This window comes from Gadus chalcogrammus, unplaced genomic scaffold, assembly GCF_026213295.1.
Source record: "Gadus chalcogrammus isolate NIFS_2021 unplaced genomic scaffold, NIFS_Gcha_1.0 GACHA073, whole genome shotgun sequence".
NCBI lineage: Eukaryota > Metazoa > Chordata > Actinopteri > Gadiformes > Gadidae > Gadus > Gadus chalcogrammus.
This window is the reverse complement of record NW_026613508.1, coordinates 62,361-76,703: the sequence shown is the minus strand read 5'-3', so window position 1 is coordinate 76,703 and position 14,343 is coordinate 62,361. Positions and strand designations below refer to the sequence as shown.

General features: G+C 43.3%; 1 protein-coding gene and 1 long non-coding RNA gene across 5 annotated transcripts; both read right to left on the bottom strand.

Moving 5' to 3' along the window:
• Positions 1 to 810: 810 nt before the first annotated feature.
• Positions 811 to 9,419, bottom strand: LOC130378367 (uncharacterized). The gene is made up of 7 exons (XM_056585146.1): positions 9,372 to 9,419; positions 8,463 to 8,544; positions 8,120 to 8,186; positions 5,132 to 6,672; positions 4,531 to 5,024; positions 4,086 to 4,417; positions 811 to 3,969 (listed from the first exon to the last, which is right to left on the bottom strand). Exons 2-7 carry the CDS (start codon positions 8,499 to 8,501, stop codon positions 3,389 to 3,391), a joined length of 3,054 nt encoding a protein of 1,017 aa, XP_056441121.1. The 5' UTR covers positions 8,502 to 8,544; positions 9,372 to 9,419; the 3' UTR covers positions 811 to 3,388.
• Positions 9,420 to 9,527: 108 nt separating this feature from the next.
• LOC130378368 (uncharacterized) lies at positions 9,528 to 12,998 on the bottom strand. Of its 4 annotated transcripts, XR_008894670.1 has the most exons (6): positions 12,818 to 12,960; positions 12,085 to 12,142; positions 11,763 to 11,813; positions 11,351 to 11,411; positions 11,184 to 11,264; positions 9,528 to 10,969 (listed from the first exon to the last, which is right to left on the bottom strand). It is a non-coding gene; the product is annotated as an uncharacterized LOC130378368 (long non-coding RNA). The 4 variants fall into 4 exon arrangements; XR_008894672.1 differs by having other exon boundaries at positions 11,184 to 11,684; positions 12,818 to 12,998; XR_008894669.1 differs by having other exon boundaries at positions 11,351 to 11,813; positions 12,818 to 12,972.
• Positions 12,999 to 14,343: the final 1,345 nt, after the last annotated feature.

The following is a 14,343-nucleotide window of genomic DNA, read 5'->3' as shown; positions in this document are numbered from 1 at the left end:
GGTCATTCATGACTAATTATACTAAACTTAACCACTATTTTTTTCAGATGACCGAAACAAGTGGCTACACGACGGGGGGGATGTCGGAGGACTCCACCATCATCCTGTCCAGAACTGTAAGTTACACCCTATTGCCACATTTTATGTTACAAGTCTCAATGTAAACTTATTTCTAAATACATTATATACATATGTACAATACAATGCATACAATGTTTTTTTTAAAGGAGGAGGATTTATTTTCTTTATCTGGGGAGGAGGAGGCCCCCGCTCCCCAGCTGCGTCCCCAGCTGGCTCCCCAGCTGCGTCCCCAGCTGGCTCCCCAGCTGCGTCCCCAGCTGCGTCCCCAGCTGGCTCCCCAGCTGCGTCCCCAGCTGGCTCCCCAGCTGCGTCCCCAGCTGGCTCCCCAGCTGCGTCCCCAGCTGGCTCCCCTGCTGCGTCCCCAGCTGGCTCCGCAGCCCCCTCCTCAGCCTGCTCCCCCTCAACTACCCCCGGCTGAGGAGGGGGACGAGGAGGGATATTTGGGAGATGATGAGGGGGATGATTGAATTTTTTTTTTATGTTTGTTTTTGTATATAGTTGTGTGGTTTCGTTTAAATAATAAAAAAATCTTTGTGGTTTCGTAGTTTCATTTTTCTCTGAATCTGTTTATCTCTGTATTTCTCTGAATTATTTTCTAACCAACCAACATCTCAATACATGACAATTACCCCTCCCCCCCCCCAAGACTCCAGTTAAACCTAATCAAGTGTTCCCTTAAACATTTCAACCAGCATATGCTGTTGGAATTGGTCATTTTAAGAATAGCAAACACTCTGCAAAAGAAATCTTGCTTGTGCGACTTTAAAAATGTAATCTCTCTCTCTCGAATTTGAAATACAAGTAGATTAAATAATTATTTCATATATCTCTCTACTTAAAAAGTAGTTACACTCAGATTTCCCTTCATGTGACGACCCAATATTGGTCAGCTGTCTCTTTTAACATGGTTTTGTCCCCAGATTACCACTCAAACACACACTTGGTGAAAATACACCATCAAATCTGCTTTTATTTGAAGAAAACACATTTATCACAATTGTACAATTTAAAACCATGTAAATCACCACAGAACCTCAATTTAAGTTACACAAGCTAGACAAAGTTGCAAAACAGCTACACAACAAAAACAAAAATCAGCACTAAAAAACACATATGAAACATTTCACCAAAATGGGTCATTTCACGCTTTTGGAGTCCTCATCCCTATACTTTAAAGAGCCATCAGCACAAACAAAGACACAGATGAAACATTTCACCAAACAGGGACATGTCATATGTGTCTCTGAAGGCAGATGCCCTGTAAGCTTTAGGAGTCCTTCAAAGAGTTAATTTGACACTAAGAGGGAGCAACACCTCTTCATCTGGAGATATAGTCCTGGTTGCAAGAAAAAGAGTCACATGCCTATTTCTCCATTCAATACCAAACTGCAATGTTGGGGCTTTACGTTTGAGTTATTTTTGGAGTACTTGATCAACTTGCCCGGCGGCTGTTTGGTGTGGCAATCACATCTGCTGTCCTCACAGTCATGTCTGCACCACGCTCGGCCTTTGAACGTGTCCTAGAATCACAATAGCTTCAAGGTAGTACAACACAAGAATTTTATTTGCAGAATACAATTAGTCAGCATCATATTCAGACAGTTTATCCATACATGCCAAGAATTGATCCTTGGCCTGGACCAGTATATATTCTAGCACTGATAATTAAAAGTTAAACTGTGTTCTCCAGTCAGAGAGGATGTGTTTTGCTGTTTGTGGAGACCAATGTATATGATCATTCACGCTAGTTTTAAACATTTACTCAGGTATGTTAGAAAGATGTGGATACTGCTCAATCCATGAGTTAATACAAGAGAGCACTCGTTTCTTATGGCTGGGAAGATGTTTTGAGAAAGAGATCAACGGCATAACTACGACAGCCTTTGGAAATCTTTCTTGTGCAACTTTAAAAATGTTTTCCAAATCTTTCTTTACCTGCTCTAATTTGTAGCCGTCTGCATGATTAATTCCAAATGAAAGAATTACTTTCAGGCCAGTATCTGTTTTCTCTGTTTTCTTCAACATGTGCAAGGCATGGCTAAATTTGGCACCTGGATAAGAATCTATCTGTACTCTCTCATCATTACATTTTGATAGCTTTGACATATTTGAATCTCCAATGATCAATACTGGTCTCTGGATGCTTAGCTTCCAATTTCCAAATTTGTCATTGAAATGCTCATGTCTTGTAAACAAGGCTTTATCTCTATACAATTTCTCAAATTTCTCCTGAATCATCACTTTAGCTCTGTCTGCCGCATCAATGCAGTTCAACCAACTCTTGACTCACCCACTTCACTGCCATAGTCCAAGCCTCCTCCCAGTTTTTGGTATCGCCACTGAATTTGAAATCTGCCAATACAACTTCAAAATGTCTAGCAATAACTTCAATGGTATCCTCAGTCCATTCACTACATGCTGCATTGAAGAAGGGCAGGGCTGGTTTCACTCGAAGAAATTATGCAAAACTGCATTGCAGTCCTACAGTTGCTCTGTGTGTGAATGAAATGCATCCATTTATGTACAGACACAATTATTATCTTTTCCAGACCTTGGGGAATGTGTGATTGAAATGATGAATCAAAATGTGAAGTGCAAATGTTAATAAAATATCTTGAAAGTGTATCTCTGTCTTTGGAAAAAAAGGGAAAAAGTCTGCAAGTGTGTTGAAGTTTACCAAAATGAGAGAAACCTCAGCAGTCCTCTAGAATGAATAAGATTTCTTATTGATATATCTCTAAAGATAAGAAACAGGATATCACCACAGAACCTCAATTTAAGTTACACAAGCTAGAACAAGTTGCAAAACAGCTACACAACAAAAACAAAAATCAGCACTAAAAAACACATATGAAACATTTCACCAAAATGGGTAATTTCCCGCTTTTGGAGTCCTCATCCCTATCCTTTAAAGAGCCATCAGCACAAACAAACACACAGATGAAACATTTCACCAAACAGGGACATGTCATATGTGTCTCTGAAGGCTGATGCCCTCTAAGCTTTAGGAGTCACCCGCCGCCCCACCACCCCCCCAAAGGTCAAAGGCCACGCATCATATTCAGAAAGTTTATCCATACATGCCAAGAATTGATCCACTAAAAAACATATGAAACATCTCACCAAACGGGTCATGGTACGATTTTGGAGTCCTCATCCATATCCTTTAAAGAGCCATCAGCACAAACAAACACACAGATGAAACATTTCACCAACCAGGGACATGTCATATGTGTCTCTGAAGGCTGATGCCCTGCTAGAGCCAGTCAAGGTCCGACCCCTCATTGTTAAAAGATTTTTTGTTGACTCAATAGTCAAACAGAACTTCCTCACCCACTGGCAAGTCCTTGGTTGCAATGAAAAGGATCACATCCTTCATTTCTCCATGCTTGTCCACCACACAGTGCAGGGGCTTGATGTTCGAGTTCTTTTTGGAATGATTCACCAGCCTGCCAAATGTTCTCTTGTCAGGGTGGCAATGACACCTGTCTGAGTGGGCATCAATGCACATTGGCTGTCCTTTACTGTTCCGGAAAAAGAAGATATATCCAGTCTCCTTTCCAGTTGTGTTTTTGTGTACGTTCTCGCCCTCCTTTCCACTAACAACAGGCCCATGATAATCACATACAACCTGGCCTTTCTTAAAAGTGCGGGTTGTAATGATCCCATCGCCCTTCTCTTCAAACTGTGTGATGTGCAGTCCTTTCCAGTCTTGTGTTTTCACCAATGACTGGATCCGTTTGTTGTCCATGATGCGGTCCTCAGATCCAGATGGTGCCCAGTTCTCCACAACCTCAGTGCTGATGTTGGCAGCCTTGCACTTCCATCCCTGCTTTTTGACCCATGTGTCGACACGCTCTTTCGTTGGCCTCCTCCGATTGAATTGTTCTGTCAAAATAAGTAACAAAAGTGTTGTTAGCTATGAACACAATAATTTAAAATGTCATTTCATGCAATCAGTTTTTCTTGAAAGTAATGTTAAATATGTGAAGTCAAATACTTACCACGGGTGTGTTTTACACGCATTTCTAATTGCTTTTGCGCCCAGTGTGTGTAAAGCTTCCGCTGATTGGCCTCCGAGGTGTCCCTGCGGATTCTCACTTTTGGGATTTGACCACTCAGTGTCACAGGGTGGTTTTCCAAGAGGGACTTGAATGCCTCGTGGAATTTGACTTTGTCATTTCCCTCAGGAATCCTCTCTAAATCGATCACTAGCTGTCTCAAGGAAGGCTGAGGGAGAGCACAATGGTCACCATGGCTGGAAGACTCCACTGACTGAGGGCTGGTCCCTTCTCCAAGAGCCTCTTGACGGGTCCCTTCTCCGGAAGGCCCAGCACTATATAAAAATAAAACACAATGAGATTATAAGAAAACCATGTGTGTGTCTACAGATAGAATGTGGTGTGCTTGACTACGTTGGCATTATGTTGACAAATATGAAATGCTTACCTTGACTTCTTCTGCTTCTGTAATTTCTTCAGCAGACCAGCAGCCATCACAATGGATTCAAGAGATTTCATCCTGTAATGTCTGTCAGCTGTTGTGCCAGAATGGGCCAGGTAGTCAGAAACTGCTTTCTTCTGAGGGTCATCCAGGCGGTTAGCTGCTGTCTCAAATACCCTCCGTACAACCTGGCTGCTCACCTGGGGGACGTTGCACTTTTGCTGGAGCTTTATCAGATCACCAGCTGCATTGTAAATTGGCTTACCGCGGGAGGACACAAAGAAAAAATCATCTCCATCCTTCTCATCCTGCTCATCTCGCTTACGTTTCCTTTCGCCAGCAAGTAGCTGTGGCCGCACTTTGGTGTAATATTTCTCAAACCACGCCTCCTCCTTCTTGGACAGGACAATTGAGACCACAAAATGTGCAGCCGTCTTGTGGTCCTTTACAAAAACGATTGAATCATCATCTGCGTGTTTCCGTTCAAGCCATTCCTTGACCTGTAACAAAAAGAGGATATGCCATTGATTAGGAAATGTAATGCTAAAATGTCAGGGTAAATGTATCAATAGAGCACATAAGAGCACAATAGAGCAGTAACACTCACCTTCATGCTCTGCACCACACATGGCCGTTGGCAGTGTCTTAGTATGACAATTGCCTCAAGATAGTATAGCACAAATATGCACTCAGTCCTACTCAGGGAGGAAGAAGAACTGTCATCAAGTTGATTCATGATTTTCACTAAGTCACCTTCACCTTTATCAAGAACAGCCAAGCATTCACGAGGTGTGGGTTGACTTTTGTCAAACAACAAGGCATGCCTCTTTTGCACAATTTCTTTGCTCGCTTGCTTAGAGAGGACACTCTGTGAAGAAGTTAAAAAACTCAAATATAATGTGCACTGCCTATAGAGCTCCCTGTCATCCTGTCTCAAGCCGGTCCTTGTCAAGTGGAACTCCAAGAACCTTTTCAAGCACTTGATGTAATTTCCTGATGTTTGTGCCTTATACCCTGCCTTAGCCTGTTGACCCAGGAAGTCTCTGAGCTTCTCTCTGTCATTGACAAACTTCAAAGATGGTTCCGTAGGATCAGCAAAATACAGGTACCGGGAAACAGTGTCAACCTCCTGTTGGTACTTTGCATTTTCGTAATCATTCTTTAGGTAGTCGGCAAAGCGCTTGAGCAATGGATGATCTGCTGAATGCTTTTTCAAAATGCCTAAATCCTTCGCTTTCACCATTTTGTCTTTGGTATACGTTTTCTCTTGTCTACATTGAAAAAGCTCATCGCTGCCGCAAGATTCCACAACAGATGGCTCTGTCTCTCCGGGTGCCTCCCCAGGGCATTCAGAAAGGGTTTCGGTGACCAACCTTGGATTACCAATGGGCAGAGGAGGAGGGACTCCTGTCACAAACAAGTGATGGTATTTCAGCTCCTCAATCAATCCTTCGAGTGGATTTGGTGATGAGACGATTTGCTTCAGGACTGCATAACTAAAAGCCCGTCCATTCTTCAGGAGGTCACACACATCTTTCTTGGCCTTTTCAACCACCTCTAGGATCTGTGGTGGTGTCTTATCCTTCATGCAGACTCTGCGCAGGTGACAGGATAGAGACTCTTGGGTCCTCAAACAAACTGGACAGAGTAGATAGTGTCTATGTGCAGCTGCAGATTTCCTGGTGATTTTTCCAGAGTGATTCATCATGTGTCTATTCAGGGTGCCTTTCAGACTGAACCGCTTCGTGCATTGGTCACACTTGTAGGGCTTCTCCCCAGAGTGAGTCCTCATGTGGACAATCATATTGGCATTGTTGGGAACAACCTTTCCACACAAGACACCGGGCCGGCCCTTGCGGCCGCCCTGATGCCCAGTCAGCTCCTCAAGGCGGACGAGCCGTACGCTGCAGTTCAGGCTCTTGGCCACGCTGTGGTCAGCAGACAGCGAGCTCAAGACCTCCAGTTCTGACGCGGCAAAGAGGGTGTCATGACCGTCCACCGCCAGAGGGCCCTCCCCTTGTCCGTAGACGCTCAGGATGCGCAGCTCCCCGCTGTGACCCGACATGTGGGAGGAGCCAGGGGCGTCCACACGCAGACTCTCTGAGGTGACGCCGCGCTGCGTGCTGCAGTCTCTGATGACATTGTCTTCTTCAGAGAGGAAAACAGAGAAAGAGAGAAAGTGATGCTTTTAATTAATCATTTTCACAAAAGGTATACAGTATGTACTTTGTACACACTTGTGTATTGGAAGAATTATATTTGGACATTCTTTCTAACTTCTATTTGTCGATTATGCATTTTCCATGTCGCCCTTTGGATGGTCAAGGGTTAAAGGCTCCTGCTGAGAAGGCAGATTCGAGTACATTCTCAGTTGATCAAGGTTGTTTTCTTGCATAGATGCAATGTGTGTACTAACCTACGGCGGGCATGCCTCCACCAATATCCTCTTCACCTTGATTGAAATGGTGTCGGGGGTCTGCTGCTTTCCACATAAAGAAGGAAACACACACAAGACATATTCTTTCATTTTCACAGAATAGATGTCGATCCCCCCTACCGACAGATTAGTTGGGCATAAGACGGACATAATTGGCAGTGTAAAAACATCTACTGAATCATAAAGGTGTGTGCTTTCTATGGGTTTGTTTTAGAGTTGTAACAGAGGAAGCATCTCTTTTGGATGGTGAATGAGAAGATTATTTCCAACCTGCACACTCAGCTCCTCACGGCAGACCAACCGCTCGGCGCGCTCCAGGCTCTTGGCCGCGCTGTGGTCCGCAGACAGCGAGTTCAGGGCCTCCACTTCTGACGCGGTGAAGAGGGTGCCATGGCCGTCCTCCGCCAGTGGGCCCTCCCCTTTTCCGTAGACGCTCAGAATCTTCAGTTCCTCACTGTGGCTGGACATGTGGGAGGAGCCAGGGGCGACCACACCCAGACTCTCTGAGGTGGCGCCGCGCTGAGTGCTACGGTCTCTGAAGGCATCGCAGTCTTCTGCAGAGGGAGAAAAAAAGAAAAAATCTATTGTTTTGATACATTATTTGCATAAAGGGAGGCATTGTGTATTTGTACACGTGAAAGAAACTCTTTAAATGTATGCAACATTGACACAGAGGGTTTAAAATGTGTACTGCAGACACAGATTCACAGTTTTGGAGAGGGCCGTCACCTCCAGCACCCTCCTCCCTAGACTCAAAGCTCAAGTGGTTGGCCAGGTTAAGGACACTCAACGAACACCAGCGCAAAGTGATCTGAGCACCACATGACAAGCGAGGCAAGCACAATAATTATATTTTGACACTAAAAAGCAACAACGTGTCCTTCCCTCTAAGCTGATCAGCTGACATTCATGCATTATGAATTCAGTGATGTTTGAGAATGATAAACCAGCTCATGTGGCATCCGTCTTGAAACCCTTCTGGGCTCTTGACTGATTCCATCTTTGAAATGCAACTCCCAAGTTTGACTCGTGTTTTAGCAGGGCGCTGGTCATGATGCTTTTCCAAAGAGGACCAGGCTTTTTAGCGCAGGTAGAATCAAGTACATTCTCAGTTGATCAAGGTTGTTTTCTTGCATAGATGCAATGTGTATTACTAACCTACGGCGGGCAAGCCTCCACCAATATCCTCTTCAACCTTGATTGAAATGGTGTCGGGGGTCTGCTGCTTTCCACATAAAGAAGGAAACAAACACAAGACATATTCTTTCATTTTCACAGAATAGTTGTCAATCAACACTACTGACAGATTAGGCGTTTTTACACTGCCAAGCTGGTTCGTTCGCGGCTTGGCACGCCCTACAATTTCAATGTCTTGCCTGCGTATTTATTTTTTTGGATTCAAGACCCTCGCATGCAAGAATGAGTTCACATCTGAATGTAGGCTAAAACGCGATTAACTATTTAAGTGCAAAAATGCCAACATATTCTTCTGTGTGCCTACAAGTATGCGTTTCCAGGTGTTCTGTCTGGCAGGCAACATCCCTTGAGAGAAGCTGCTGAATGGAAGCACTTGATGAGCTGGGCTGCGTAGAGACAACAAAGTAAAATAGGTACTCAATTTGTAACATTGTATATAGTCCATGTGCAAGATGCAAAAAGATATAAGATAAACATGTTTAGTGAATTACATTAGCCTAATACTTAAAATTAGTTCAATGAAATGATATTACATCCTTGATTTGTTTACATATTTTATAGTTAATCTCATCAACTCAATACCATGACATCAAGCTCTTCAGAAATCTGCTAATAACCCTTTGATTTGAATCAGGTGTTAAGAAGGGGAAACCATGCCTATAATAATGCGTTTCAGGTACACTTTTAGCCCGTAAACAACGTTATAACTGGGAGTACAAGAGGGTAGAAGGGGGCGAGAACAAGGGTTGCCTCGAACGCACCATATGTATTTAGGATGAGTTTAACAGGTCAATCTCCTCATCAGTAAAACGCTAGAACTACTGCGGTCCAGTGGCCAGTAAAATACAGTTGTATTTGTTTGTTGTATGGTGAGCAGACATTGCATTCCCTTGGTATCCAAGCAGTAGAGATCATTGCCTGTAGCCCCTTTGTTGAATGGTGCCCATTCTCGTGTGATGCCCCTTGCTTGCTGAGATGCACACTCGACTTACAGTGCGTGTATTTATAGGAATGAATGGGCGGCATGTTAGTCCACAGTGCTTTCTTTAATAGGTCCATGGTATTTACACACATAACTGATGCTATCTACCTTAACATTAGCGACAATAACTTGGCTGTTAGCTGTAGCGCTAATGCTAAAGCAACATTATAATGCTAACAAGGTAACCATATACAGTACAGCAACACAATGATATGGCGTTAGTTAACTTACTTTGTCGAGGTTTGTAGCTGAGCCGAGGAGAGTTGGTACTGATCCAGACTTGATTTCAGACGTTGAGCAAGTCCAGCTCTGTATTGGCCCAAGTTGAGGAAGCAGTCGTCAGTTAAATGTTTGGCGCTGCCGTGTTCTAGCAACGGGACGGCCATATGTTCCTGACCTCATCTGACTCCCGCGCTGGGTTTGTATCCAGTGGGCGTGGCCTATGACGTAATGGTTCCGGCTTCCTCATCCGTCTAAAGATGCTGCCAGAGCATGGACATAATAAAGGATGGACCACGGACTGGCCGCCCATTCATTCGTATACAAACTGCTCAGTGGCGCAGGGTAGCATACAAGAGCGATTTGCTTCCGCGTTATGGGGCCAAGACTCTCCAATATCATCCGACTGCAGACACAAATGGGCGTTCCCGTGTCGTGGCCGTTCTCGTTCACGCAGACTAAAACGCCCCCCCGGCGTTCTCGTGTGATGGGCGTTTTCGTCTACGCAGGCTGGAACGCCCCGTTCTTCTTCGTCGATCTAGTAGCATTGGCAGCATAGAACTGACGTTAGCGCCCCCTTCTTCTTCGATCTCGTAATACGGGTACGTTAGCCAGCTGGGCCTACAGAATGTTGGCTTACATTTATGTGTCGGATCTCGGCCCAAACTTTGCATCAAACTTGATGCAACACGATCATTACAGGGAGGCTCCATGATCTCATGTTCATTATCTTCTGGGTTAGTATAGGTAGGGTATTAGGTATAAGTGAGATGTTTGATATAGTTGTTTAAGAATATGCCCAAATTAAATAATTAATAGATTAAAATAACACTTGGGACGTTATGCAGTTCAAATCCAGTTAACAGACACTATGAAGGCTCAAACAGTAGGCCATTTGACTCCAAGTGTTCACTTACTTTTCCCACTGAATGTTTTCAATAAAGACAAAATCAAGTAATTGCTCTGTAACAATTAACCTTACAACATACATCGTAGGCACAAATGTATGTTATATACATCGTATAGCATTTGTCACAAAAACAAAAAAGAAAGGAGTAATAAAATACCAGCATTTCTGGGCAGATACATTTACTACAGTAGTATGTACATTTACAAATGAAAGGGATTGCAAAAATGACGTCCCAAATAAAACGAAAAAGGAGTAATAAAAGAACATTATGCTAGGCAGACATCTTTTATGACAAACCTGCCATATGCAACGTGCCTCAGTACCAGGGGTGCGCTTGGCCAATTCTTCTTTTTTGAGAAGCCTTTGAGGCGTAGCGCAAGGCCACTGACAGCCTGCATTGTTGTAAATCTTTCTAACCGTTATGTAGATGAGATTGTCTTTATTAAGCTTAATGTCCCCTGCCAAACTGTCATTTATATATATGGAATGATGGAGAGGCTTGATTAGTTCTCGGAATGTGTTTGAAACCCTGTTGAACACGCCAAGCATCGCCATGTACAGTCTCAGCGTCTCTTGTACAATTTACTGAAGGACTTAGGTTGGTAAGAATGGCCTGTCCTCTGTTGTGCCAGATTGGAGCGTGTGGCTGAGATGGGGAGATGGAGAGGGTGAGCTTGGTGTGCCAGCTAGTCCTGCAGGGCTAGAGAGAGCGAGAGAGCCGAAAAAGAGTGAAGGAGAGCGAGAGAGAGGGAGAGAAACAGGGATTATAATCAACCTTCAATTCAATCACACAAGCCCAGACCAACACAACCCACACCATTAAACAAAAAGGCAATCACTGATCGATCAAAAGTCTGAGAAAGAGCAAGAGAGAATATACGTAAATAGAAAAGTATTGACATAGTATGCAATACCTTTCACTGCTTAGTGATTGGAAGGTGTAACTGAGATGGGGAGATGGAGAGGGTGAGAAGGAGCCAGCTAGTTCTGCAGGGCTAGAGACAGAGAGACAAGTGTATTGGCTACGATCTTCGTGAGCACCAAAAATAAGTAAATAGCAACATGGACACAGTATATAAACCTTTCAAGCATAAAGGTCTCCAACAGCTGTCCAACCCCCACCTCCTGATAGAGCATGTCCCCTTGAAAAGTAAAGTTATGCTTTAAATGACTTCATAGCCTAATACAAATCCATGTTACAGTACTGTTTAGCAGTGTAAATTATTGTGAAGATGTAGCCATCTCCTCCCGTAAGTGCAGTACCTGAAGACAAAGAATGTGTATGACCTATGATGCATGTTAATTGTAGCCTCCAGTAAGGATGACTAGATTATTAAAAGCCTTATATTTCATGCTACACATCTGATTGAGATGACTGAAATCATATTGCTTTTGAGGGTAGAATACATTGCGTACTGAAATTAACATACAAATGAGTTAGTTGTTTTGCAAACTAGTCATCAGTCATCATTTCTGAAAATAATGCATCTCACCATCAGCATAAACACCCCACAGCTGTTGCTCTGATACTGGTGAGGTGCGTCCTGTGGTGGTAAAAGGGGAATGTGATTTGTCAATGATTCTTATTAGTATATAATGCCTATAAACTATAAAGTGATATCCACCCTCATTTTGTAGCTACATACAAAAAGTGCACAATGCACTTTGAACAAGCATTTAGCAGCAACCAGGGCCCATCAGCGTCACATAGGAACACTTCATTAAATCATAATAAACAATCTAGAGGCCTGCCTGTCTACCAGTGAATGCTACTCTACGAGATGCAATGAATCGTGCGCCGGCCACACGTTTTACCTCGTCAGCCAAGTAAAGTCCCTTCCATGGTCCATTGGACAAAGCATGTGCCAGGGTACTGAAAAGGTTTGGAAGACGTGTAAGTTGCAATTCATATGCATCATCATCAACACGCATTCAGTACACACTAAGCTTCGATTTCACCCAAGGGTGAATTAAAAGTACATGTTTTCCTAAACGTTGGTCATCAACGAGGTAATAAAGTAGTGACTAAGGGCACATCTGTCATCTGTTTTTCAGAGTGCTAACGATCTTTATTCATTCGTTGCGCCGCGACCGAACTGACAGAATTCTCTGATCTGCCATGCATGTAAACATACTAGTTAGTTTAGACGTACTAGTACGTTTACATGCACAGTTTAATCCGATGCGTGTGTCACCACAACGAAGCAGAGTGGCCGCGATTTCATGCCTCTTACCGTGCCAGCTGACACCTTAACATCCAACTTAACAATGTACTTTGGTAATGTTTACCTCACAGTAAAATAATCGGCAAAGCCTTCGCTGCAAACTTTACCCTCTACCTACAAACCGTCTTAAACGTTGCTGATTTCTGGCTATTATATGCTACGTTTATGGACGAGATAGCATAGCATTCGCTGCTACCGAACCATGCTTGTCACGAGTATTTACATCGGATTCGAATTCGGATACAACGATACCACAGCTTATCTGTGATTTAAATGAGAATACTTCACAGCCAATGTTGTCAAATAAACAATATCATACTTACTGACATAATCTCTCATCATAACCCTTTCGTTTTTCTGGAAAGTTACTACGAGGTAAAACCGCCAAAAAAGGAAGGGTAGCATACCCAGCATGCCTTGCGAAACTCACTCACAATCTTCTTGATTGATCGATTAAACCATAGGATGAAACGCTACAGGAACGCCTGATGGGCGTTTTTGTGTCATGACGGAAACGCCCTATGGGCGTTTTTGTGTCATGACGGGAACGCCCAAGCCTGCAGCTGGACCCTTCTCTTTGGTTCTGGCGTCTCTTGGTAAACCACTCATACTTAAATACTATTTTACTGAGTACATTGCTATAAATATAGACACAGGTGGTGCTGCTGTACACATCACTGCTTCTTTTGTGTCTGTATGTGTGTGTGCGTGTCTGTGTGTGTGTGAGTGTGTCTGTGTGTGTGTGTGTATGTTTGTGTCTGTGTGCGCGTGTGTGTGTGTGTGTGTGTGTGTGTGTGTGTGTGTGTGTGTGTGTGTGTGTGTGTGTGTGTGTGTTTGTGTCTGTGTGTGTCTGTGTGTGTTTGTGTTTGTGTGTGCGTGTGTGTTTGTATGTTTGTGTCTGTGTGTGTGTGTGTGTGTGTGTGTGTGTGTGTGTGTGTGTGTGTGTGTGTGTGTTTTTGTGTGTGTGTGTGTGTGTGTGTGTGTGTGTGTGTGTGTGTGTGTGTGTGTGTGTGTGTGTGTGTGTGTGTGTGTGTGTGTGTGTGTGTGTGTGTGTGTGTGTGTGTGTCAGGCCTGTCCTTTGTGGCTCCAGCCTTCATGAGGAGAGAGAAGCCCGGCCAGGTGAGAGTCTGCTCACCTGAAGAGACAGACTCTGAGGAGGAGCAGCTCTGGACCTCTGGATTGACCGGTACAAAGACATTTATAAGACATTTCTGCAAGGAGTAATGTGCAGTGAACATTATCCCTTTCAAAGCCCTGAAGATACATTAGCCTGCATATACTGCTTAATCATTTGACCAAAGATATAGAAACAAAAAGGGGTTTTATTGATTTAAAGGGATTTTATTGCATCTGAAAAAAGGAAAACCTGTGATAAACGTATTTAATAATAGGTTGTACCTCATAGTAAATTATCAGGTTATATTACCCATTTTAGTCAGTTAGTTGAAGTGAGTCGTTTATATGCTACTTTATAGTCAGTTAGTAGGAGTTAGTAGCATACATCCTTACTTATAGTTAGTCAGATATAGTATGTAAGTTAGGTTTTATACTTCATTGGTTGATAGTAGCTTATACTACCTTTTTTGGTCAGTTAGTAGTGAGTAGGATACTTCCTTACTTAGAGTCAATCAGTAGTTATTTGGTTAAATATTAATTTATCGTAAGTCAGAAAGTTAAATACTACCTTATAGTAAGTTAATAGTAATAGGTTTTATACTGCCTCGGTTGTTAATAGCTTCTAAGCTACCTTTTAGTCAGTTAGTCATAGTTAATCTAGTACATCCTTACATATGGTCTGATTGTTGTAGTTAGGTCCAGGGACGTGCACAGGGGGGTTGCTCAGGTTGCT